This window comes from Siphateles boraxobius, unplaced genomic scaffold (genome assembly GCF_051911475.1).
Source record: "Siphateles boraxobius isolate OS27281-9 unplaced genomic scaffold, OSU_SipBor_1 7, whole genome shotgun sequence".
Classification (NCBI taxonomy): domain Eukaryota; kingdom Metazoa; phylum Chordata; class Actinopteri; order Cypriniformes; family Leuciscidae; genus Siphateles; species Siphateles boraxobius.
Window position 1 is genome coordinate 802,501 of NW_027509197.1, and position 27,216 is coordinate 829,716.

At 38.6% G+C, this 27,216-nt stretch overlaps 1 protein-coding gene across 1 annotated transcript; it reads left to right on the forward strand.

The window, feature by feature from the left end:
- The first annotated feature begins 18,453 nt into the window (after window positions 1-18,453).
- dlx1a (distal-less homeobox 1a) lies at window positions 18,454-23,111 on the forward strand. Its single transcript, XM_077215298.1, has 3 exons — window positions 18,454-21,081; window positions 21,327-21,526; window positions 21,835-23,111. Exons 1-3 carry the CDS (start codon window positions 20,769-20,771, stop codon window positions 22,078-22,080), a joined length of 759 nt encoding a protein of 252 aa, XP_077071413.1. The 5' UTR covers window positions 18,454-20,768; the 3' UTR covers window positions 22,081-23,111.
- The last annotated feature ends 4,105 nt before the right edge of the window (window positions 23,112-27,216 follow it).

The window sequence follows — 27,216 nt, forward strand, 5'->3', positions numbered from 1 at the left end:
ACATTTTTATTGTACAGTATGTTTCAGATGGCTGGTCAATGGATGCACTGTATGAAACCGAGACTCCCTGTGTCTCTTTTTATACAGTATACGTCCAAACAAAACAGTTTATGTCCAAAGCAAAATACCTGAAAAGTACTGGGTAGTTTATTCACCACAGTAATTTGGAATGTTTTTTTGATGAAGATCACCAACTAGACCAATGAATGCTGTATGTTGGGTTTCTTATTTTAGGCCAACTCTTATCTGGCTGTCTTTGCCTTGAGCATGTCTTTGGAGGATTGCAGTGTGTGATTGATGTGTGGAGAGGGGGCGTCAGCGGTCTGTGTGTCCCCAGGGTGGAGATCCGGTCCTGGGCCGAGGCTTGTAGACAGAGGGGCTGACGGCCTGGGAGCCTGGGAGGCTCAGCGCAATAAATGAGAGTATTGTAAGAGTCAACCTGCTCTCATCTTCATGTACAATCTCTTTTTTTCTCTTCTCTCTCAGCACATTACTAGCCCAGACTATGTGACGACAACCATTGTGTCCGTGCCGACACAGACACACACACACACACACACACACACACACACACGCATGTTGAGCAAAGAGGCTTCAGTGAGATTTCAGAGTCCAAAAACCTGGGAATCCCCTGCCGCAGACACACGCACACACACACACACACACACACACGCATGCGCACACACATACACACACACACACACACGCACACACACGCACGCACGCGCACACGCACGCACGTACACACACACACACACACACACACACACACACACACACACACACACACACACACGTATATACACACCACACACACACACGCATGCACACACACACACACACGCAAGCACACACACACACACACACACACACACACACACACACACACACACACACACACACACACACACACACACACACACAACCCCACATTTTTTTTATCTCAAATTAAATTACAGCCTACCTCTCCTTAAGCATAATATTTAAGCTATCATCGCATGGGATGCCTTATTTAATATGGATTTGTTCAAAAACCTTCCCTTAGTAGGAGCAATTTTAATCCGGAATCCAAAAGATCTACAGAACTGTCCATAACCAAATTGTTTGATTGCTGCTTTCATGCACATTATTACACATACCCACAATTCATAAAAATGAATGGTTAACACCAGACCCATCTCTATATTGTTCTTTTGCTGCCCAATAAAAAAGTCTCATTGTGGAGCTTTTGCTTCTATAATGACCCTCTGTGACAAAGACAGAATCTGATGTAGTTCCATATTCATGGAAGCCGTTCGCTCCGACACGTACAGGAGAGCACATTCTCTGAGACGATCACACACACGCATGGCCGAGTCCATTTGCTCAAATGGTGAGATAATTGTACTGAGGCCATTAGCATCTCAATATCAGTAGCACACTCCTCACGTCTAGAGCGAGGAGAGCACACACACGGCCACGGCCCTTAATGGAGGCTGTTTAATGGACCTCGTTCTACACACACTCCACTTGTGATTCTGCCACTTCTCTGCCAAGATTTGCCTCTCTTCAAAGATTAGTTAAAAGACTTCCCTGGGAAGTTATTTATTAATTCATTCATTTATTAATTAACTTTATACATGATTTTATCCATACCTTATTCCTTATTTTGTCATAAAAGACAAGTTACATTTATTTGTATAGCACTTTTCACAATACAAATGTTTACAGCCTCTTAGGTCACACTTTAGATTAGGGTCCAATTCTCATTATTAACTAACAATTAACTAATACTTTTGCCTCAATAAATTACAAATTATTACTTATTAAAGTCACACGTTGACCTGATTGGTTACAAGGTAGTTTGTGACATCAGAAACACCAGCGATTTCAGACTGTGTTTTTGAGACTGTCTTTGGTTCACTGCAGTTTTAAGGAGAAAATACTCAGCAATGCTGTCGACTTAAGAATTTACACATGGTTTGTCTTAAAGCATATTAAAAACACCACATAGACATATAAACAACATTAAAAGCTTGATTTTCACCACAGGGGGACTTTAATAGTTAGTAAGGTAGTTGCTAAGTTTAGGTATTGAATAGGATTATGGGATGTAAAATGGTCATGCAGAATAAGGCATTAAATGTGCTTTATAAGTAAACAGCCAATATCCAAATAATATGTTTGCTAATAATGAAAATGGTATGTCACATTTAGCAGATCAGAGCTGGGTGATAATAAAGTTTACATTTTGCGATGATAAACACAGTTTACTATTTACTATAGTATCGCTATATGTGAGTGTACTGTGCTTATATGCGGGAAATGTTGGATATACGCCTACAGTAGTTGTTGTAGGTTGGAGTTATTAATTCGCCATGTGGTGTTATTGAGGATTATGTGATTTCGGTTTTGTTCCATTTTTTGTTTCAATAACAAAGCAGCTTAAAGGTACAATATGCAGGATTTTTGCAGTAAAATATCCAAAAACCACTAGGCCAATGTTATATATTGTGTTTTGTTTATTACTTACAATATCACAAATGTTTCTTACTATTTCTAAATCGTGAGAAAATTGCGATTTTAACCAAGGAAACGGGGCGTGTGAGCAGGGGTGAGGAGTCGCCAGTCAATGGCGTCATATCCGTGTTAGCCTCGGTTTCCGCCAGGTTTGCACTCGCACTGTGATAGTAACCATGGCGACAGACGTGGACAACCGGGTTACTGCTGTTATGCCTAGCAAGACGCTCACGCTGTTGTTGTTTTGTTTAAACATTATGGACCATGGCAAGCAGACTTTGAGACAAAAAAAGGACTAAAACGAAGATTATCATCTTTCGAGATGCCGAGATTTCCACGTCCGCGACTAACTTCAACTTGACAGAGACGCGAGTGTTGCATGTACTTTATTAGACAGGTGAGCAAATGTACATAAAACTAAAAGTAACTGTTAGAGCAAGTGAAACAGCGCTGCGTTACCTCAAGTTTAATTCGTCTAATAAACTGACCTGTGTGAGTATTAATTCAGCACTTGCGTGTAGTTCGGTAGAATGAAATGTCCTTATTCCTTCATATCTGCGGGACTCGCATTGCGTGTGGCGCTGGTATTCGTCTAGCAATCGCGCCCTGCTTCACACCACAGTCATTTTAAAAAGATCAATGTATTCACTCATCCATAAAAGATCCATCAGCTTGACGACAAGATCCATACTTACGCTTAATGCGGAATACACGTCATCATTATACGCCTTTGTTATTGTAAGAGGTTAGCGACCCCTGGTGGCGAAAATGCACCCGGATTTCCCCCCCATAACGCTCCTCTAAACGCAGAATAAAAAGTGATAACGCAACACCCCTTTTGCGTTTTATCTTCAGATCGTTTTCCATGTAAACATAGCCTTAGTGTGCAAGACAAAAACGACTTTGACAAGGAACCTATACACTGCTTTAAACATTTTTCGTCACAAATCTTTCGACAACTTATCTTTTTATTCCATCTGAACTGTGCCCTGAATTACACATATGATGTTTGTCAATTTAAAAGATAATTATGAAAGTCAAGAAAGTCACAGTTTGTCATAAAACAGAAGTAACATTTAGTTTTATGTGAAAATCGCTCAATGAACTACATCTCTCGTCTCGCACCATGTACGTCACCAAGCTCGTATGTGTGCAGTCTGGTACAAAACACACAGGCATGATGGCTAGACTATAGAAAAAATGACAGACGTTAGCTTCAGTAAAGTTAGCTTCATTCATTGAGAGAAAAAAAAAATTGTTTTGCAAAATTCATTGTTTGCGCAATGATCTGTTTAGAATCCAGACAATTTTTTATTGAGTTAGCATAACTCTAATTAGAGTATTAGTTGTGGCTGTTAGAGGTAGGGTTAGGGTTAGTAGAATAAGTTGACATGTACTTGCAAAGTCAGGACCATCAAAATAAGTGTTAGCAGATATTAAAAAGACATTCTACTAATAATCTAAAGAGAGTTAGTTGACGTGCAACGTTACTTACAGCAAACAGAAAGTCTAAAAGAAACCATCTAAACAAAGTGTTACCAATACTTCTGTTTGAAAGACAGAGATGGAGAAGAACATATAACCAGTGTAGTCCAGTGCCAGTCACAGTAAAGTATGGCAGATTGAGGATATCTGCTGTAAGTGGCATAACCCAGCACTCAGAACAAAGAATGCAAGTAAATTGCCTTCAGAACACAGTTTTGGGTTGTGTTCGCAGTATTAACTGATTTGCAAAATTCTAAAACAACACCCCAGCAAACAAATTTAGGTTCTGGGAACGTTCTGGGAACGTTAGTTTTTGGTTCCCAGAACGTTCCTAGAACTTTCCCTTAACGTTAGGGGAACGTTCCCGGAACGTTTTCCTTACGTTATAAAAATGGAACCTAAAAATAATCTACATGGAACGTCCCTATAACGTTCTTGTTTGGTTCCCAAAAAAATAACCTCATGGGACCATTCGGGAATGTTAGGGGAACGTTCTGTGTTTGCTGGGACAAACAGCAAATACACAACACTATCAGTCATTCGTAGTGACTTCCCCCCTATCTTTCAGTTTTCATTCTTGTGTCACTTTTCTCTTTTTTTTCCTCTTTTATCTCCCATCCAGGTTGGCTTGACAACAAATGAAACCAATGGCTTTATTTGGCGAATCACACAGTTCCCATCAGCCTCTGCTCCAGCCAGGCTATCCAAAATCAATCTAAACCTCCCCAAACAATGTTGCAATGTCACCGTACACCTGACAGGTATTGAGGTATTCAGCTCATGTCCTGTATCACGCTGGGACCCCCCCTCCCCTCCCCCTAAATCCCATTACCCACCCATTCAGAGCAGTCAAAACCCAGAGCTCAAGCAGGCCAAACTGTTGTGATCCTCCAGGTTTGGGCTCAGATGAAGCGCAGTTTAGGGAACACACTGAACGTCTGTGTTTGGCTGATACACACATACAGAGCCATTACGAGACCTCAGTTGACATGAGATAGGGAGGTCTTGTATAGAGGCTGTACAACACTGAAAAACTTCATTGATCCCCCGTCTCACTAATGAAAGAGACAAATTACACACAGACTGGTGTAATTACTGGTCCGAGATGGGAAAGTGTGGTTTTATATTACTGGGACGATTCAAGGTATTGTTGTTCAAAGCGCCAAAAGTCACATGGTCCTTTGTGTTGATTCACTCTGGAGATGTTTGACAGCTGGATGCTGGATGCATTTTCACAAATTGTTGCTCTGAAATTTGTACATAGAGGCCATGACTTCATTAATCTGCGTTCACAGTTAATTGGCCGCCTCATTATTTAACAAACACAGTGATTTACAGTGAACCAATTGTGGAGACAGTTGCTTTGGAGCCACCTGGAATAGAGTCACACTTTGTTTCTCTTCATGTTCCAGAGTCAATCTACTTCATGTCGAGTCTATAATGTATATTCAGGATTCCTAGTAAATACAGGGAATCCTGAAAATACTTTATAGACTCGACATGTTTTTCTCTTCTTTTCTTTTTTAAATGCGCACTATGTAACTTTTTTGGTTAGAAATTAACATAATTTAAATAATGCATCCATCAATACTTCATCCAAAACGTGTTTTTTTCTTACCCCGATTCACTATGGTAAGCCTATTATAAGCATTTATATTTTAAACTTGACGGGGTATTTGTTTCTTTTTGCGAGAAATTGCTTACATGTCTCGTCATATCCATAAATATAGAAAAGGTAGGTGTGTTCGACTTGAAGCGGCGCGAGCGAGAAAGAAAGAAAGGTTGACATCAGTTCAATCTCCAACCTCCGGGGAATCACATGTTTAAAAAAAGCTGAAAAAAAGAGAGTCTGCCAGCAAAAAGAGAACGTGACAGAGCTCGTAATAAAACAAGAATCAACATTGGCTTGGCTTTTCGGAGACGGAGAGAATTAAGAGATTTGAAACATTGTAAATGGTGTTTTTATTACTCAACAGGTGAGTAAGGTATTTTGTTGAACAGATACATTGACATATGTAGCTCTCTAACAGAGTTCATTGTAAAGCATTACATTGTAAGGCTCATTTCATTATGGTTGTTGTGCTGGAACTTATTTTCAAGGAAGTACCGTGTCTATTAATGGGTAAAGCTACAGTAACGTCTTCAGCTAGTCAGCTTAAGATACTCTCCAACTAAACTGGTTAAATTTCTTAAGCTTATAGTAAATGTTTTATGATCATTAGGATAATCACATTCATCTGCACAGTAATGCAGAGCTGAAGCACAACCAAAACAATGTTTTGCCACAAAATGCATGGAGTTAGAGGGCCAAAAGTTACATAGTCTACTTTTAAAGGGGTGGTAAAACACATTTTTTCCAAGGCTTGATTGTGTTTGTGGGGTGCACTGTAACATGTGTTGATGCTTCGTTTTTTTAAAAATGCATTATTATTCATATATTTTACCTTTATTTTAGACTGCTCTTCCCCTCCTTGTAAAAAGCGTGATTTTTTTTCCCAAACCACTTCAGTGGAAATCCCGCCCTGCAGCCGATTTAAAAGTTTTCATTGGTCATGTCAATCACTGTACTGATTGCCTACACCAAACACTGATCCCTAAACCTACCCGTCACTGTAACCTAAACCAATGAAATCGGCTGCAGGGCGGGATTTCCGCTGAAGTGGTTTGGGAAAAAAAATCACGCTTGTAAAAACGGTCTGATGGTTTCCTGGTTCTATGAAGCCTGTCCCTCAAAACTACGCAATGGGCTCAGATTGGTTAGCTGGCCCAGTGTTTTGTGATTCGCTAACCGTCTAGTGCTCGTTTCCCGGAAGCGTCACACCCCTTACCTTTACCGGTAGTTTGCTATGGTAGTTTGTGCTTTGGTGTATTATAAACAATGGCGTCAATAACACCAATCGGACCCAGGGAAACGTTAGTGAAGATGATCGAGCAGAACCTGTTCAAGAACAGCTGTTAAACGACGTTTCAGAAAGGTTTGTTTTTTGTTGTTCTCTCATTACTTTTTAGATATACGCTTTTATTTAATTGTATTAATTATTATAGAATTACAAAAAAATAAGCTTCATAAACAAGAATTTCATATAATCGTTCTAACAAATTATACTACAGTCCTCAAAGGGATTTTTTTGAGTAAAGACTGCGGATCTATAGTGATCGTTTCTGACTGTATGCCACCATTACTTTTGTATTTTTAGAACGATTGTAGACAAATATCTGTCGACAGAACTATTAACCCAAAACGAACACTAAACATTGGCTTTAACGTTACTACAGTAAGTTAGCCAAATCAAACACAGAACCATGTCTACCCTGCTTGTAGATAAACAAGCATGTAACTTAGATAAACAATACATAAAAGCTGTAATCAAAGAATAATTTACACTAATCCCAAGTTCGGTGTTGAGATTAAAAAAAATTTTTTAACGTTAGGTGTTTGTCGGATAACGTTTAGTATGAATGAGCATTTAACAAACCAGCGGAGCCAAACAGCGTTGTCATTGGTTTACTTTCTTGCTACAACGTACACTTAACAATACGAACTATTACAGGAAAACACATCGACGAAAAATAAATCATACTTACAGGTTGTGGCCCGTAAACCAAAGCTTCTGTTTTTAAAGTTGGAACTGCTCCATCTTTCAGGACAAGCCGATGTGCGAATCCTGCATTGAGCTCGCCACGATTGTGGAAGCTTTCCTCCGTAACATGTGCAGCACAGAAAGCGAGATTTGGGTCATAATTATGAGGGACCGAGTTAAAAATAAATTTTAACCATTGATCCCTAACTCCCTCGTCCCTAGGAAGGCTGAACAAAGTGGACCTGCAACCGAGATGAAAATAACAGCAGCGTTTTGACAGCATTGCGACAACTCATCTCCAAAACAGCAATATAAAATGGCCTCACCCCGCTTATTAAGTATTCTCGGAGGAGGGGTTTATGTAAATAATTGGATATGCTGATGTCAGCAGCAACTCCCGAGGAATGTCGTGTAGTCCAAAACCGATCGTTTGCTGTAGTCCTTAGAAATTGAATTTTTTAAAAGCAAATATCTCCCTTTGCTTCGAAGTTTGAGCGCTTATACTTTGCAGATGTTGTTTATGCTCAAACAGCAACATTACACACTAGCTAAAGTCAGAAAAGTGAAATTGTGTTTAACCACCCCTTTAATATAGAGTTATTATTGTTTTTTTCCAACTAATGTGTGATTAAAGCATTAAGTGATACTACCAGGATTCTGTTATCCATTCTTGCCATGATAGTTAAAATAGGGTTAGAAGTAAGACACACACACACACACACACACACACACACACACGCACACACACAAAACTACTGGTGGTACTGGTGAATGACACCTTAGTTTTGGAACTTGAAACCTGTTAATAGTTTTAGAATCAGCCACTAAAAATTAATATGTTGACTTCTCAGTACTTTGCACTGGTGTTTTGGAATGGAAAATATGTTTAAATGTCAGCAATAACCTTTTCAAATGAAATGATAAAAATAAACTTTGTGATATATTTAGGTGTAAATTCATGGCACTGCTTCTGTATGACCATTAGGATAAAATCTAAAAAGTCTTCTTTTCGGCATCCAGCTGATCTCACACTAGGTGACCATTTTATTCCTGATCATGTGAGACTGCAGTATATGATATCACTGCTACTGTAAATAATCAGCAGCTTGTGCTGGTACTAATTTAGTTTTCGGTTTTCCTGTTGCTGACTGAGGCTTTATTGTGCTGCTAAATGTTTAGATCTGTAGATCAAATCATGTCCCAAAGGACAATTAACCAGAAATGTACCCAAATTGCAGCTAATTTTATGAGTTTTTTTTCTATTTTTTACAGTCTGTTTATCCTTCGCTCTCTTTCTCAGAAACTCCTTCCCTTTTAATCACTCACAATGTTGTTGTTGTTGTTGTTGTTGTTGTTTTTGCATGCTTCCAGCTGCAGTTTTCCTCTTCGTGAGTGAGATGTTATCAATGGCCAGAGTGAGTGCACTGAAAAAAGTGGGAGCCTGCCATTGTTATTTCTATTTCTACCTAATTTAACCCATAAAAATGTGTTTTGCTTGTATAAATTAATATATTTAGCAATATTAAATAAAAATTTTGACTTGAATAAAACCAGTGGAAACACTTTTCAATAAGGTTCATTAGTTAACATTAGTTAACTATGTTATTTAACATGAACTAAGAACGAACAATACTCCTACAGCATTTATTAATCTTAGATAATATTAATTTTAAATATTTACTAATACATTATTAAAATCAATGGTTGTATTTGTTACCATTAGTTAATGCACTGTGAAATAACATGAACAAACAATGAACAGCTGTATTTTTATGAACTAACATTAACAAAGATTAACTAATATCGTAACAAATGTATTGCTCGTTGTTAGTTCATGTTAGTTAATGCATTAAATAATGTTACCTAATGCACCTTATTGTAAAGTGTTACCAAACCAGTTAATTTAGATTTAGTTACCATTACCATTTTTAGGTTAGCATTTTTTTCGGAATCTGTTTATTGATGGGTGACCAGTCGAGTTACTCTCTTTGACATGTTTTTATAAATTAATAGAATTTTTCATTACAAATTATCAGTATCACAACTCCAGTAAAAAATAATTATAATAGCAATACTGGGAAAATATTGGGAAATATTGGGAAAATCCCAGATTTTCAATGTGGTCTCAGACCCCCCCCCCCCCATACAAAACCCCCCACTCCCCCCCACCCCACCACACCCACACACACACACACCCACACACAAACACACACACACACACACACACACACACACACACACACACACACACACACACACACACACACACACACACCCCCACACACACACACACACAAACACACACACACACACACACACACTTTTAATATCCTTTGATGGGCCTGGTTTTATGTTGTGTTTTTATGCATGAGCGGTAGTAGTGCCAGGAAAAACAGCAGACTGAGAAAGAGGAATGTGTGTTGTTTGCTCAGGCAGCTGGTTAGTAACTCCCGTCTCGTTTCATTTCACCCCTCTCGTTATTCTGTCCTTCCTTCCCTCCGTTTCTCAATTCCCACTGACCCCATGAACGCTCCCATCAGCCTGCGAGCCGGGCCAGTGTCGTGGACTGAGAGAAATGGAGAAAGAAGCAGGAGTGGAGAGAGAGAGAGAGAGAGAGAGAGAGTGAGAGAGAGAGAGAGAGAGAGAGAGAGAGAGAGAGAGAGAGAGAGAGAGAGAGAGAGAGAGAGACTTGTGAGCGGTGTGACTCTGCCGAGGAGTGTTAATAGTTATTGATCCACTGTGTTTTTAATGTGTGGCGTGGGCCGACTGCCACAGCGAGGCGGCCAAGCTAACACACAGAGAGCCAATGTAATAGAAATCTCGCTCCCCTGTTTTTTTTGCGGCATGTCCCTCCCCTCGCTTCCATCTCTCTCTCTCAGGCTGTAGATTGATCTTCCTCTTCCTGCTGTTTGGGGCTCTGTCATTACCCTCTCTGTCATTACAGTGGAGTCAGCATCACTCTACACAGACAGCTCGACTCGTCCCTCACACTAACTCTACATTTATAACCACACACACACACACACACACACACACACACACACACACACACACACACATGCATCTAGACCAATGGATCGTGAACCCCTCACTTGGGCTCCAGGGGTCTGAGGGTTTTACCAGCACACTGACAGCTATGTGATTTTCAAAACACAGATGAACTAAAACACACCTATTGATTTTTTTCCATCCCCCCAACATTTACATTTTGCAGGCTTGTTTCAACTGTATTCACCAACCTCGCTGTCTAAAACACAAGACTGAAGTATTAGCTAACAAAACGTTCCATACTATTAGCATGGTTTTTGTTTGACAAGGTATTTGTATTGGCATTACCGTGATATTTATTTACGGTATAATTCGTTGAATATGGTACGCTGTAAAACGGTGTACTTGTCACCATATATATATATGAGCAAGATTTGTTTTCATTACAGACCACTGCAACTTCAACTGATCTGATATTCTGCATATTGGACACTTCTCTCATCCACTTCTTTAGGATTTTCCAAACTTTTTTGTCAGCCGGACCCCTTTGAATGAAATTATTTACTTGCAGCACCCCCTAAGTTAATATTTCAATCAAATGACATCACATTGGCATGTTCATGTTTGTCTTATGCTGGTAATGGTCACATGACATGCAGATTCAAAATTGAAATATTTAATCTTTTATTTAGTAAGTGTTTTGTTTTTGGTTGTTTTTATTTTCTAATTATTTATTCATTTCAATTTAATTTTATTTTATTTTGATGATTCGTGAATTTATTATTAGTTTTTTATAAACTCACAAACCCCCTGCAGAATCCCTAAGTCTTATTGTATAAATAATTACAGTAAGCACCATTATGTTGAGCAAATGTGAACACTCATATAATACTGCATTCAGGAAGATCTACAATCCAATCAAATACTGCATTGTGTGTACCTTTTATGATTTGCATCATTGTTGATTTCTAAATTGAATGCTCTTTGATTCCAATGAACCTTACTGGTTTATTGTAATTTGTAATAAATCTTTATAAACACAGCGTCTGGAGCACAGGGACTGAATGCCAACACAATCACCACCTTTTTATTATTAACAGTACATACAGAAATATAGGTTACTGTGTTTTTATTTAAAAAAAAAAACTCTTTTGAAACGGCAGTAAATCAATCGTTTGATTATTACCCTTTTTATTTATTCATATGCTTAATGTTTGCAGGTGTTTTGTTCCGCTGTCTCTTCTTTTGTTATGCTTATTGTGGTCTTTATTAAGCTGACAGATGCGATGCAAATGAAGTTATTACTTCAGTTTAAATGATGATAATTGTTGTTTTTGTCATTTTTGTTGGTGTTATCGACTGGAGGACAGGGGTATCTGCCTGTTTGTGTGTTAAATGTTTCAGAAAACACGCCTTGGTTCTTAGGAACCATTCTGGCAATTACAAGGATGACATGACAACTGGGCACTGTGTTTCACTGAGAGATGGACATGTGTCCATGAGAGAAGAGGACAAATAAGTGCAAGAAAGAGTTAAAGCGTGTCAAAGAATGAGGAAACGATGGGAATCAGAAATCCATGGACTGAGTGGCCTCGGTTTCTCCAGATGTCTGTGGACCCACACATGGGGGTCAGACCTCGTACATGTGGGAGCAGTTTAGGGATGAAGGGAGAAGTAAGAAGATACCTGAGGATACCATTGTGTGATTTGCTTGGAAACCATCCACGAAGGAAATCTTGAGGACTAGTCACACATATGAAGGTCGGTTCCCTAACAGCTTTATTTGTTGAAATATCAGAGTTCAACAGATCTCAGTCTCAGTCTGTGTACACTTCCGCTTTACAAGAGTAAATATTTGAATACTTTTACCATCTCCCTTTCCACTTTGCCCCCCGTAAAAAGCAAATTTCATTGCAGAACTATTAAACTGGAATCGAAGGTTATGAATATGAATTACTCGGCATTTACATGTATCATTTGTGAAATGACGCAGAATGAATTTTCTTCATAGAGAGAAATTACAGGCTGAGCTCTTTTCTCCGAGAAGAGTCCTGCATATAGCATTGTGAGGAAATGTTTAATCTGACTCCCGCTGGGAAACTGAAGCCTAATGCAGTATCTCAGTGCCTCTGCTGTCTGTCGGCAGAATGGCGGAGACATTTTAATGCATTTCAGAATTCTTCTCTTCTCTAGGTACGAGATGATGGACGGAGGAACCTTATATTTGCGAACACCCAGGGTTTAATGCACTCAGCGCCGCTCGCCGCCTTGTCTTCCACCCAACAAACGTGTTCCGTGGAATAAAAGAAAAAGCAAAGCACAAAATTATTTCCCCTGCCTTCTATCAAGCTCGTGCATTCAGCGGCGCGTCTGAAGGGCGCGTCAGTCCGCCTGCCTCTCTCGGAGAGGTAATTATCCTTTTTCCTGTCACAGGGCTCAAAATGATCTCTAACCACTGGGGAGCTTTTTTAGGGGCTCAGCTTTGTCAATAGGAAGTCGAAAGAGCTTTAATTTTCAGACAGCTGCACATGTACTTTCATCTCGGCATTATTCCCCTATAGCGGTCATCTATCCGAGCGCGCGCCTTTTGTTTGTGACGTGGGGCCGCGCGCGTGTGTACGGCCTCCCCGCATTAACATATTTATTTATAGACTTGCACTTTTCTTACAGTCATTTTTTTGTGTAACAATTTTCACACTCGACATTGTCTGTGTAATTTCCCTTTCAGTGTCTCTCTCTGTTTTCTCCTCTCTTTCCTTCCCTTTCAGAAAGAGCCATGAATGGATGGAAAATTATCACAATTACTCACATAATTGAGCCGTCTTTGTGGCAAGTGCAGCTCGAGGAGCCCTTTTTCCATCAGCCAAAATGGTTTCATTATAGGGGTTTTCATATTCCCTGACACAGGGCACGGAGGAGGGGTCGGGCGGAGAAGTCGCTGGGGGAGAAGGGTGGATCATTAAGGTCACAGTGGGGATAATTATCTTGACTATGGAAAGAGCATCCAGCACCTTTTTCTCTTCCCCACCACAAAAGCCCCTGTTCCTGGCCTTTCGGCACAAAGAACTTTGAAATAAATGGAGCTTCTACCTACAACTTATTCACAAAGAGAGAGAGACTTGTATCAACATGACAATTTTCCATTATTAAGACTAATGGCGGGCTGCCTCAGTAGATCAAGGGGAGAGGGAAACGTGTTCAGGTGTGCTGGAGTACTGACCTCTCCCCTGTCTTTGTTTGGGACTTAACTCCGAACAAAACCCTAAAGAGAAGGAGAACGTGGCTCTCCAGCCGTCCGCTGCCCCCTCCGCCGTGCCTCATTATTTCATTAGAGAATTTGCATGTTGCCCCTCTTTATGGGGACATTAATTGGACAATGGGGAAGTGCGTTTGCCACGGTGTAATCAAACCTTGTTTCAATATGCATAAGAGAGCAACCTAAATAAAGCCGTGCCATAGAGACGGGCATGTGCAGATCCAGCTGTTTAAAATCATCCACAGGCCTCGGCTGCTCCAAATGGCCCTGTTTTGCCAGGCTATGACTTTTATTGATTTTAATTTGCTGCTTAGTTTGAAGATTTGATGACTGCCTGTCTCGGGCTTACAGAAACACAACAAGCAAAGCAAACATACCATAAGTGACAATTCCACGGCCATTTCTGCTCTTGATGCATTAAGTAACCATCTATTGGGGCGGATTTTTCTATTTCTCCCAGTAGCACCTAACTCAGGTAATTGGTCATTTTTGGAGGGCAATTTTGGGGCATGTGGGGGGATGCTGGGCAGACTGTTCTGACCCCTGCTGCTGGAGTAATGATGGAGGTTGTTGGCTGGTCTCTCTCGCGTGCTCAGAGCAGCTGTGTATGCGGTCTCCGCTCGCCCTCACCTGCGACCCAGGTGAGTGATGGGTGTAGATTAGTAGGTAGCAGAAGATTCCATCCGATCGCCCACAAAAGCGCTGCTGAATCACAACCGTGTTTTTTGCCAATCGTGTGACACGCACACCTGTCATTTGCGGCTAGATTTCAAATTTTAGGGAATTAATGGAGGGTCTTTTAAAGGCTCTGATCTTTCATTAAATGAAGCATGCTCAGAAATCCAGACTAGTGGGGAGATTTATATTTCTGTAAACATGACATGATATAATTTAGCATAATATTATTTGTTCTGATAATTATAATCCAATGTTATAATTCTGCACTGTCAATAAAAATAATGCATTACAGGAAACAGCAGTGGCCTGCAGAAAGAGCTTATTGCTGGAGAGAACATATGTGTGTTTCCTCTACAGGTGTGAACCACTGGCCAGCTCTGCAGACATTTTGGTTTGTATGTTTTCCCAAAGCAGAGCAAGAGGCGAAGAGACCTATCAGCTGAAGCTGGGAAAAAAAAAATCAGCAAATTAAAGGACGGAAAATAATATGAATCCATGATCTCAAAACATGATATGCATGAACAACAATCTATAATCTATAGTAAGTGTGGACTTGCTACTGCTACTAAATACACAACAGAGATACATAAATCCCATAACAGATCTAGACAGGTGGAGCTGGGGGAGGTGGAGGGGTTCAGAGGAACTGCAGGACTGGCTCACAGCAAAATGTGTTGAGCAAGCAATCTCATCGGCTCATTGTCAGGCCAGACAGCTCGAGCCATATCAACCTGATCTCACGGCAATTCGTACGTATTTTATGAGGCGGCTAATTTGTACGAATTCATTCGACCTCACTCGTACTAAAAATCGCAAATCGCTAAATGCTAAATCGTACATATTTTACGAGTTGAACAATTCGTATGAATTCGTACAAATGACCTAATCCTCTAAACCAACCCATCACTGGGGTTTAGATAAATCGTTCGGATTTGTACGAGTGAGGTCGTGAGATAGCGTTGGCCGTGTGGTAATGATGTGATTGCTTGCAGATTGCATGTAAAGAACTGATCAGCCTGCGCCCTCTAGAGTTTCATGACGGAACTAAATATTTAGACTAAATTTTAAAACTGATTCTGATCAGAATTGATCTCCAAAGCGGGTTCATTGACTGTTACGAGCACAAAAACACCAACGATTATGCATTACAAAAATGTAAAAATTTGGATGAAACAGAAAACGCATGATAAAAAAATACCTGAATGTCTATCTAAAATTCTACAAATATAAGAATTGTGCGTTTATTATTTATTTTATTAAACCACAATTCAAGAATAAAATTGGACATGCACTCTTAAAAAGAAAGGTTTATTGGCATCGATGGTTCCATAAAATAACCTTTAACATCAATAGAAGGTTCTTTATAGTGGAAAATAATTCTTTAGAATTTCAAAATGTTCTTCACTTCCCCTTTGAAACCTTCATTTTTAAGAGTGTGAGTGATTAAATTGTGTTTTATTCTCTCAAAAAGTTTCTTGTCTTCAGTCTTTGACATTCTAATGGAAACAAAACATTACAAACCCACCAGCTGCATTATTTTAACATCACACTTAACCGTTCCATACTGATTGACACAGTAATCCGTGGTTACACCTCAGAGTGTCCTCTCTCTCACATGTTGCTCTCAGTCTCAACAAATATTCTCACAGTGTCTCTTTGTCCATTGGAATTCAGTGGAGCAGCAAATTGAAGGTGATGCCTGCTTAAAACCCACCAGGAGAAACCCAGAAAAACCCACAGCTGTTTAATCATCAGGATTGATCAGATACTCTGAAATTGGATCATTACGTCTGATCGAATTTGCCGCTGTGTGTCTTTGCTGCTGGTGGGAAAGAACAGGGGTGAATTCCTATTAGCGGGTGTGTGTCGCTTTTGTAAATAAGGTGTAATTGTAAGTCCCTGGATGAAAACTGGACCGATGTACATCCTCAAACACAGATGCATCCAGTGGAGATGTCAATGTTAATGCTGTCTTAATAACGCTTTAAAACGCTCCACTTAAACCTGATTCGTTCAGTCCAAATATGTGATGGAGCAAAACTAAATTGAGTCTAGGGCTTTTTTACACTGCAGTTTTCAGTGTGAATATGTGTGTGTTTTACTAATATGATAATGGGATCATATTCCATTTCATAAGTGCTCCGTCTCTTTAATTTGAAATACCCCTCCATCATAATGTAGGGTCTGTCAGTAGGAAGCACTTTCACATGAGGCAAACACATGAAGTCTAGGCTGAATTACAGCTTATGTGGTACACTACAACTTATTTATGTCTATACGTTATGTCAAGTTTGAATTTAATTAACATTTTGATTCAACTTAACTATGCGGATCTGAATTGACTGAAAATGTCATTGACCCTGTTTAAAAACACTGGAAACCAGAACATGTTATTAACAGATACTAACACAAAACGCACCGTGCTCTTCTCACACTAAAATTAATATTAATATGCAGTTACATAATTAGTAATATCAATTATCAACTTTCATATTACACTAGACCCAGGAATTTATTGTTATTAATTCTTGGTTTCATTGTGCTGATGTCTTACAATCTGTTAACCATTTTTTAAATAATTAGACATCTGTCCGGATTTGGGGTTTGGTTCTCAGGAACGCTTTATCAACAGGACATCTAATGGGTCACACTAACCAGAAAACTTCATATTGAAACAATTAAAAAAGAATCCCGTGCCACTAAAAACAGAAACTAATCAGGGACTTTGCTTTAAATTTACTCCGGACGCACATTTGGAAGTCCCTTTACAGTTCAGAATCAGACCTGCTGAGTGGACGGATGAGGCCATATACACAATTGTCTCTTTTTGAAGCAGTTTGTCAGCTCATGTCTGTATCTGAAACACACACACACACACACACACACACACACACACACACTGAGAGGCCTGGTGCACTAAATCAGGGCAGCATAGCAGGTGTTTGACTCTCATTCTTGATGATCCTCTTCTCTGGAAAGTGCTCTATAACTCGTCATCTCACACGCTGCTTTATTTGAGTCGCTCTAACAGAAAACTGCTGTAGTTTCATCCTGACATGGTGGGCAGCTGGGATGTGCTGTATAATTATTATGGCACTGACCACATGGATAGGAAGATAATGTTATGTGATGTCTATAATGTATTACGAGTATAATGTATGAATGAGACTAAAGTTTTGCCATTTTCATTTAACTAAACCCACTCTTGAAAATGGTCCTAAATAGTATTTAGAATAGCAGAACCTTGTTAGTAATAAATAGATTTATTTTTTACTTTATTTATTTATTTAGTTAGTTTTATCAATGTACATTTTTGCTGATTTCCCACGACGACGACGATTCACTGTATTTACTTTAGATCTGGAGAGACTCTAGTGCTCATGAATTGTGTTACTGTTGCTCATCCTAAACCGTTAAAGATCATACTCAATAAAATAATAATAACCAAAAACAACAGCAAATATCAATGCATAATTATAAATCATTGGAAATACAAGAACAAATAATATTTGTAATTAAGTAATTGTACACGTTTGGGAATAAATGTATTTTGTTTGTTCTACATGAAATTTGCTGTCCTCATGCCATACATTTTCCTCATAATTTCAGATTAATCGAAGAGAATAAACACGTGTAACTTGTTCGACGTGATCTGAATGATGATAATTATCGGTTGTAATACCGTCATTATTTTCGCTATTGTTGAAGAATCCCCGTGGTAGATTGCAAATGTCATTTGAAATACAAATTGCTTTAAATTAGACCATTTTGAGGACGGTGGATATCTAACAGGTATTGTTAAAGTGTGCTCGTCAGTCCATATCATCTGGGCATCGTGTTGGTGCCAATGACATTTTTGTCCAATGTTCTGGACTTTTGCTCGAGGCTTTTCTGTTTTTAATGTATTTTATCATGACGGAATGTAAGTGAATACGTGTTGAGATTATGGCCATTTTTATGAAGACTGAGGGGGAAACAAACGCAGAGACTGAGAAAGAGAGATAGAAATGAAAGGAGGATGTGGAGGTGTGATCCGTTCAACGGGGAGTCGCACACAAACGGTACGAGCACGTCTCGTTTTCTTCTGCTTCATGGAAAATACGCATTTTCTTTTTCTCTCCACTTTTCTATTTGCATTTTATAGTTAGCCTACACTTTATTTTAATGTGTCTTTATTACACTGTTATTATACATGTAGGCTAAGTAATATCAGGTAACTACAATTCTATAGGGTTAGGGTTTGGTTTAGGGTTAGTTGCATGTAATTATGCACAATCTATAATTATTTAGTAACTGCACGTAACATATGTAACGATGACACTGTAAAATAAAGTGTTACCCATTTTATTCATTGTCTTGAAGACGGATATATTTTCAGCTTGCCATATTATCCAATATCTAAATTGTTTTATTGAATTATGTCCTTTTGCTTACGAAGCTCTCTGAAAAAAAAATGTTTCTGAAAAAGCTTCACATGTGGGAAAACGTTTCAATCAGTTCGTGTCACTCCATTCTCTACATGCATCCACCAATTTTTTTAATGTCACAGTTATCCAAACCGTACCTCGAGTGAGTCTTCAAAATGATGCGTGTTCTTTGACAGATGAATGTATATTATTTAACTAATAATGAAATATAAGAGCAGAGAGTATGGCCCATGTTCAGTTTAATGGCAAGCAATGATCTGCATGTCGCATCGATTTCCTAGTCAGGTGGTAAAATAATTAATTATCAAAAATATTTAACTTTGGTATGATTATTCGCTTTTTAGTGGTTAGTAGTTTTTAATTTTTGCTTCCTTAATCCCAGGTAAAGAGTTGATACCTACAACCGTAAGAAATTTATATAGGCTCTTTTTGTATTTAGAAATAGCCATTTTGATGGGTTTATAGCGGTTAATTAGATATAATTTTGAGTTTATTCGAATCTTAATCTAAACTGTCATTGTGTGGTGTTGTTGCTGTTGTGATATTGCAGCTGTCGTCATAAAATAGTGTAAACTTTAAATAGTAGGCTAGTAAACGTGGGGAACATATATTTTCTTGGTGTAGATGTGCTTGTTGCTTTGTTTTCATGCTTTGAATATTTCTTTACTGTTTTCAGCATTTGGTCTGTCACGTGGATTAATTTAACGCTCAACCAGTTCTAAAAACAAAAATCTCTCACCTGTTTTTTTTTTTTACAATAGGCCTAACCATGCTATATAAACCAACGCACTGCAATATCAACCAAATTTAGATGTGAAGGAAATTTACCTAATAACAGGAGCTGTTATCAACATCGACCTGTTTCTCTGATCCTCGCGCGCAATAATTCAACCCACGCGCGCATGCGAGTGATGCGAATCCGCAAGTGTTAAATACACAGCTAATTATGCGTATGAAAATTAAACAACAGTGTTATGCTAATTTAGCTGGTTTCAGCTGTGTCTTCAAGCACTCGAGACTAGCATTTTAACCAAATGAATCATCAAAGTAATTTATCTTTGCTTGGATACACACATTTATACCTGTACTTAATCATATTTGTTAGGTGTTAAATTTATTTTTTTGTTCACGATGCCGTGACCAGCATAACATTTAGGGCCATGTTAAATGTGTTTATTAAATTATTTTTATGGCATATCACTTTGTTTGTTGTTTACACTTGTTTATATTAAGTCAATGCAGTGATGATGATGATGATAATAATAATATAGGCTAATAATAATTCCATTATTGGCACGAGAACAAATTGTTACTAAAAGAAAACGTTTGTTCAGATATGTTAATGGTTGGTTTTAATGTGTACTGCTGTTTTGTTTGTTAACAAATAGGCCTAAATCTGTTATCAAGACCAAATATCAAAATGATGATATTTTTCATTGCATGTGTTACATTTGGTGGTTTGAGCCTTCCACATACGGCCTATGTGTCTTGGTCCATTCCCTAAATTTCTACATTAGCATTACACAATAGAGTCACAGGTTGGTCTTATTTCTTGAGTTTATCAGGTCCGTCGGACCCGACCCTCAGATTACCAATCCGCATCGCTCTTGGAGGGAGTGAACCAATCAGAGAGCACCTTGGATAAATATTCATGATTCGCTGATTCAAACCTTTGAGCGAGTTTGTGTGGATCCACAGCACCGTACCTAGACTTTTCACAGAGACAAACTACATTTTCTTATGAATGGAAAGTGAAAAAATCCGTTGAGCTTAAATTGGGATCCATCCTTCACTCAGACCATAGAAGAAAACAAAAAAGCAGGAAGAGAGAGAGGGAGAGAGAGAGCGAGAGACATGACCATGTCTACAATACCAGAGAGTCTAAACAGCCCAGTCTCAGGAAAGAGCGTGTTCATGGAATTTGGGCCACCAAGTCAGCAAATGTCGCCTTCATCCATGACCCACGGACATTATTCAATGCACTGTTTACACTCGTCCGGACACCCGCAGCACGACAGCGCATACAGCCCGGCTCCGTCCTTCCCCAGATCTCTGCCTTATCCATACGTCAACTCGGTCGGTAGCCATTCCTCCAGCCCGTACCTCAGCAGCGTGCAGACTTACCCAAACAACTCGGCTTTGGCGCAGACGAGACTGGAGGACCCAGGTAAGAAATGCTGCGCGTATTTTGGTCTTCACTGGTCGTTGCATTTGTCTGCGCTCTGCAAGAATGTTGGACTGGAGTAGCCCAGATGTGCTGTTATTAGGCTTGGTAATTATTTATTGCGTAATGCTATAAACAATGTATGCAATTAAGGCTAATTATACCTAAAGTGCCGCCTGTAAAACTTGTGCACAGTGATGTGAGCCACACAGTTTGTGAGACTCTTTCTTTTATTTCTCCCTCCCCAGCACCAGAGTCAGAGAAAAACACTGTGGTGGAAGGAGGAGAGGTGCGTTTCAACGGGAAAGGCAAAAAGATCCGCAAACCCCGAACCATCTACTCCAGTCTCCAGCTGCAGGCTCTGAACAGGAGGTTCCAGCAAACCCAGTATCTGGCTCTGCCGGAGAGAGCCGAGCTCGCCGCGTCACTGGGGCTCACGCAAACACAGGCATGTGCATTTACGCGCTTTCAATCAAAGAATTTAGAGATGGCAACGAACGCGAAACATGTCACATAGCCTATATCCCACACAACAATTTTATAAAAGGTTATTTTTTAATAAATTAATTTGATCTTCGCATGTTGTTTTTGAAATCGACTTTATATCACCCGTCTGTTTGAGGGAAATATTTTAGAACTTGGAAGTTAATATTCGCGTTCTTTTCGAACTCGATTCGATTACGCGCGATTCGATAACAGAAACAGGTGTTGTCGCTCGCTCTGTTTGATTTTCCTTTCTTTTCTTTTTTTTTCTAGGTGAAGATCTGGTTTCAGAATAAACGCTCCAAGTTTAAGAAACTGATGAAGCAGGGCGGAGGAACAATAGACACAAACGCGTTGGCTAACGGGCGCGGACTGTCCACCGGATCTCCATCCATAGCGCCTGTCTGGAACACAACCGCCACCGTCAAAACATCCACGCCGACCTCTTATATTCCCAGTTATACCTCATGGTATCCCACAGCACACCAGGACACTATGCAGCAGCCGCAACTCATGTGAACCAGGACTGCTAAAACAACCCCGCCCCTCTATCCACCAATGGCCCAGTTCAGGGGATCCGACACAGGCCAGTCACTCTGCGGCCTTACACACAATGGCACTCCGCAGCCCAGACCAGATGTGATCCGGAGACACTCTCATACCGCTGACACACACTGGCCGGCGTGGACTGAACGAGAGCCGTCTCTGCACCGGAGAGGAAACAAGTCTCTTTTTCAATTGAAGGGAATGCCTGGAAAGTGGGTCAAATCAAAGCTGCTACTCTCCCACTTTCAGTGACTTTTTGTTGTGTACAAAAAAAAACTAAAAAAAAAGATTCATGAAACTGTACCCTAGTCAGAAATGTATTTCGTTTTCTTCAAAATTTGCAATTTTCCATAAGAAAATTGGAATTATCCACAACACGGGCTGTGAGATCAACATGAGCAACACATTTTCCTAAATCTTACGCGAGATTCAGTCGCTTCAGGCTTCGTCATGGCGCGGTGAATGTGTAAAAACTGGGATAAATCACACCGTGAGCAAGTATGATTTTCCCCATTTTAAAGGGAACAAAGAAATGTTTAAGCAAAGTTATTTTGTATGTATGGCGTTTTATTTAAATATAACTTATTTAGAATTTGCTTTTTTTTATCTGTTTGTATGTTTTATTTAAAACAAATGTTCTTTAAATTATGATGTGAGGCTGCACTATAAAACAGAGACACTTCCCCTCGGATTTGAACCCAATTTGTAAAGCCGAGTGTTTTTTTTTGGATCAGATCAACGCGTCTATCATCACCGTCAGATGGGAAGTGTTGACAGCTCTAATGTACAGAAATAGTAGTTTTCGTTGTGTGCTGAATAATTTGTGCAAAAGGATCTAAACATAATTGTGTTTATTAAAATTCATGTGTTTTTCCGTTTCACATTGAGAAAAAAAATAGTTTTATAGCTTACCGGTCATATTAATTTATTGTTTTGTTTCATGGAGTCTTGTATAATGTGTAAACTCGAACAGTAAAAATCTGTTTATGAAAGAAGCTACAAAATGTCATCGCAACGTTTATTGATTTGTCAAAAATGAATGGAACTCAGGCAACTGATGGCTGGATAACACGAATTAATGCAATTTATGAAAAAAACAAAATTATTTTGCACTGAAAGAGACCAAGAAAATATTTCAATATTTAGCCACCCTATTTTAAATATCCAAAATGATTTGTTGCCAGCAGTAAACGCAATAAAAAGCTATTTTAAAAGCAAAATTAATTAATAGCATTACGCCATTCAGACCGTACAGATATTAACGTAAACATGTACAAAAATCTTCAAAAAACAATTCTTGCATGAATGTGGCCGTTTTGTGTCTTTTCCAAAACACCTCTAGCTTTTCATTGCAGTCTGAAGCAGCGATTAATCTTGTGGTGGTTTCTGTAACACAGTAATTCCTCCGACAATAAGGGCACTTGTTTCTTTTCACTTTCGTTTATCCGCTATAAGCTCTGTTCTGCTCTTGTGTGGCTGCTTTGATGGCCGTGTGTTAAGTGAATAATCGGGCAGGTGCCGCTCATAGAGGGCCAGATGAAGAAAGCCTGGCTCTAGAGGAGGGGGAATGCAGATAGGGAAAGAATGACATCAGTGGCGGTTCTAGACCATTTCAACTGGGGGGGCCAAGCTGGGGCCAGTTGTACTGTTAGAGGGGCCAGTTACATTTAGACCTTATTGTTGTCATATCATTTTCTGCACTGCACTGCAGGCATTAACAGGCAAAATACCATGTTTATAATCATTCAACAATGCATTTGCATTTCCATTATATTTTTACATTTGCATTACATATTCAGTATTAGTCAGAGTAACTGTAATTGACATGATGTCCTTCTTTCTCTTCATTTTGGTGAGAACTATAGAGCAAAAGCAATGGGGACCAAGAAGCTTATTAATTAATTTACTGAAACTAACTGACTTGCTAGGTAACTACTAACCGTTTACAGGGTTCCTGCACACTTTTTAAAGTCAAATTTAAGGCTTTTTAAGACCTGAAGAAATCAAAATTCATACCGTACATTAGGGGTGTGCAATATCGACAAAAATATATCTCAATATTTTCAATGTTTTGTTGATAATTAGATGATATTTTACTGATTGTGTTTTTGTGCTGGTGACATGGCTGGTTTAGGCCTGTTGTTGATAGCAGACTCACAAAGATATTCATATTTTTTAATATTCTATGCAGTGGTCAGTTAACAGCAGGGACCGAAATTAATTTTTTAATTAATTTTTTATTAATTTAATTTGCCACCTTAAATTGATTTCCAGGGGCATTTTCACCTATATATGGACATTCTTTCTAAACTTATTTAGAGTTATGAATCACCTTTTATGTCAAATACTAACATTCAAATTATACAGTAATTATACTTATTTATACAATAATACTTAATTATACAATAATTATACAGTACCACTGTTACCAGTCAAATTAAATAATTTAATCAAAATCCATCTTTGCAGTGCAGTCTAGAGGTGACACAGAAATGGGATTAATATATTTACACTCCATTTATAATTGCATAAATAAAGCTATGAGATTTTTTTTAAAATCAATATTTAAATATGAAATGATTTCTAATTGTAATTTTCTAATTAAAGGGTACTTTAAATATAAAACTAAAACCGCCAGTAGGCGGCGGCAAGTCACGGTCTTAATGAGCGAGTTGAGGGATTCATTCATTCAACGGATTTGTTCAAACGGCTGATTCATTCGGGAAAGGATCGAGCAAGTGATTCCTTCAAAATGCGGATTTCAGTCAATAAATCATCGCTGTCTGTTGCATTGAGACTCTGCTACGGTTTCATTTTGAAATTCTAGTCGGCGAAATAAAGGGAAAACAAACAATATTGACAATATTGTGTCTAAAAAGTAACGCCCAATGTTCACTTATTGTTAATTTAACTGTTGTATAACATCAATATCACAGTTGCAATTGTGCATGGGAAAACGGCCCTCTTGCTGATCTGATATTCTAATATAAGAACATAATATGATATAAATATAAGACATAAACTAATTTGGGGACATAGCCTACCTATGAACCGCACACAGCAGTGAAAGGACGATAGACAAATGCGATGTCAGCTCACGGTGCCTCGTATACAGTTAAAACATTGATTACAATATCATAATAGACAATACACATCGCACACCCGATACGCACATAAAGAATGAACTTGCAACTGAACTGACATTTACCAGCTTTCTCCTTCTCTCCTCTCTCGCGTGCAGGAGACAGACGTTATTCTGCCGCGATTCCCGCGAATGTAATGCGAATTGTCACGTGAACAAGCAAATCCACAAAGATAGAATAATAAAAAATAAAAAAAATACGCATACAACGAACAACGATAGCAAAAAAAAACAGTTTTGTAAAAATTATTTCACACTCCACATTTAGGGGGGCCACAAGGGGGGCCGAGCTTGTTGTCACAGGGGCACGGGCCCCCCCGGCCCCCCCTCTAGAACCGCCACTGAATGACATGTTCAGCATCTCTTATGTTTGGGGGTGATGGTTTAACTGCGCATTTTAAGAAAATTCTGATGCAGATAGATGCCGGCAAGTAACAAAACAAAGGATATTTCCAATAAGATCTTTTCCTCTTTCTTTGGTAGATTCTGTCGATTCTAACCATTGACATTGTAATCTGATTTTTTAGTTTATTATTATTATTGATTGAATTAAGAATTCCGATTTTAACTAAATGAGATTCAAACACATTATAGTTAGCTAATATAAAGAAACAAATATAAGAAATATTAGGAATGAATGAATCCTTGCCTCAACTGTTTGAGTATTGAGAGTTGGGATTTCATTGCGGGGGGTGCAGCAATTATTGTGACAAATTTTGACACTCTTCATGTGTGGTCTTTAAAAATGGCCTGGTCAAAGCAGGAAATGTCCCGCGCGCTCTGATCACAAGCTCGCTTCTCTTTGACTCCATTAACAGTTTTAAGACTTGAGAAAGAAAATACATTACATAGGCCTACGTTTATTATTATTATTAATATATTAATTTGTTGTTGTTATCTTTGTTTATGCAATATACTAGCTATTATTCTGGTTACACTTTATTTGGTAACACTAACTTACAGTGTCCTTGTTACGGTTACATGTAATACAAAATGAATTATGCATAATCACATGCAACTAACTCTCAACCAAATCCTAATCCTACCCTAACCCTATAGTAAGTACATGTAGTTAATCAATGTTACACAGTACATAAATATATAATTACACTGTAACAATGACACCTTAAAAAAGTGTAACCCTTTGTTTTAAGGTGACGTTACATTGTACTTACTCAAATAAGTAGCCTACTGAGTAATATTAATTACATTTATTTACCATAGAGTTACGGTTATGGTTCAAGTTTGGTTTTGGGTTGGTTACGTGTAATTATGCATACTTTACTGTTATTACTATAGAAAGTACATGTAACGTGTAACTATGTCGCCTATAAAATAAAGCGTTACCATTATTATTTACAGTCTCTGCCGTGGAATCATGGTTCATAATGTTAATTAATTCGTATTTTGTTTTTGATAGAGTGTCTATTTTACTGGTTTCCAAACAAAATCTCATCTAGGTTATTTTTGTCGGTAACACTTTATTTTACAGTGTCATTGTTACATATGTTGTTGTGTAGTTACTATAATAATAACTATAAATTATGCATATTTACATGCAACTAACCATAAACCAAACCCGATTCCTAACCTTACAGTAAGTACATGTAGTTACTTAATATTACTCAGTACTTACATGTGTAATACAGTGCAACAAAGACACGTTAAAATAAAGTGTAACCTTTTTTCTTCCCAATGCCTTCTCTCGGGGATTTCCACCTCCCTCACTAAATTTTCATAATACAGATAAATAACCTTCTAACCTTCTAGATGAAAATTTGTTAATGATTGGCAAACACTGATATGAATCATTGCAACAACAAAAAAATGTATCTTATGCCCGACAAGTGTCTGACAATTTCTGACAAAAAAAAAAAGTCTTATATATTTTTTTCTAAACATATCCAAAAACAGAACTGTTGTGAAGGAATAAAAGAAGAAGCCGTGCTGTTCTGTCTCTTTCTCCG

What these genes read in the sequence shown, in the direction of transcription:
- dlx1a (XM_077215298.1), top strand. Translation starts at nt 20,769, where the DNA reads ATGACCATGTCTACAATACCAGAGAGTCTAAACAGCCCAGTCTCAGGA. An exon ending in GACGAGACTGGAGGACCCAG is followed by an intron (nt 21,082 to 21,326) that starts GTAAGAAATGCT and finishes CTCCCTCCCCAG; the next exon opens with CACCAGAGTCAGAGAAAAAC. An exon ending in TGGGGCTCACGCAAACACAG is followed by an intron (nt 21,527 to 21,834) that starts GCATGTGCATTT and finishes TTTTTTTTCTAG; the next exon opens with GTGAAGATCTGGTTTCAGAA.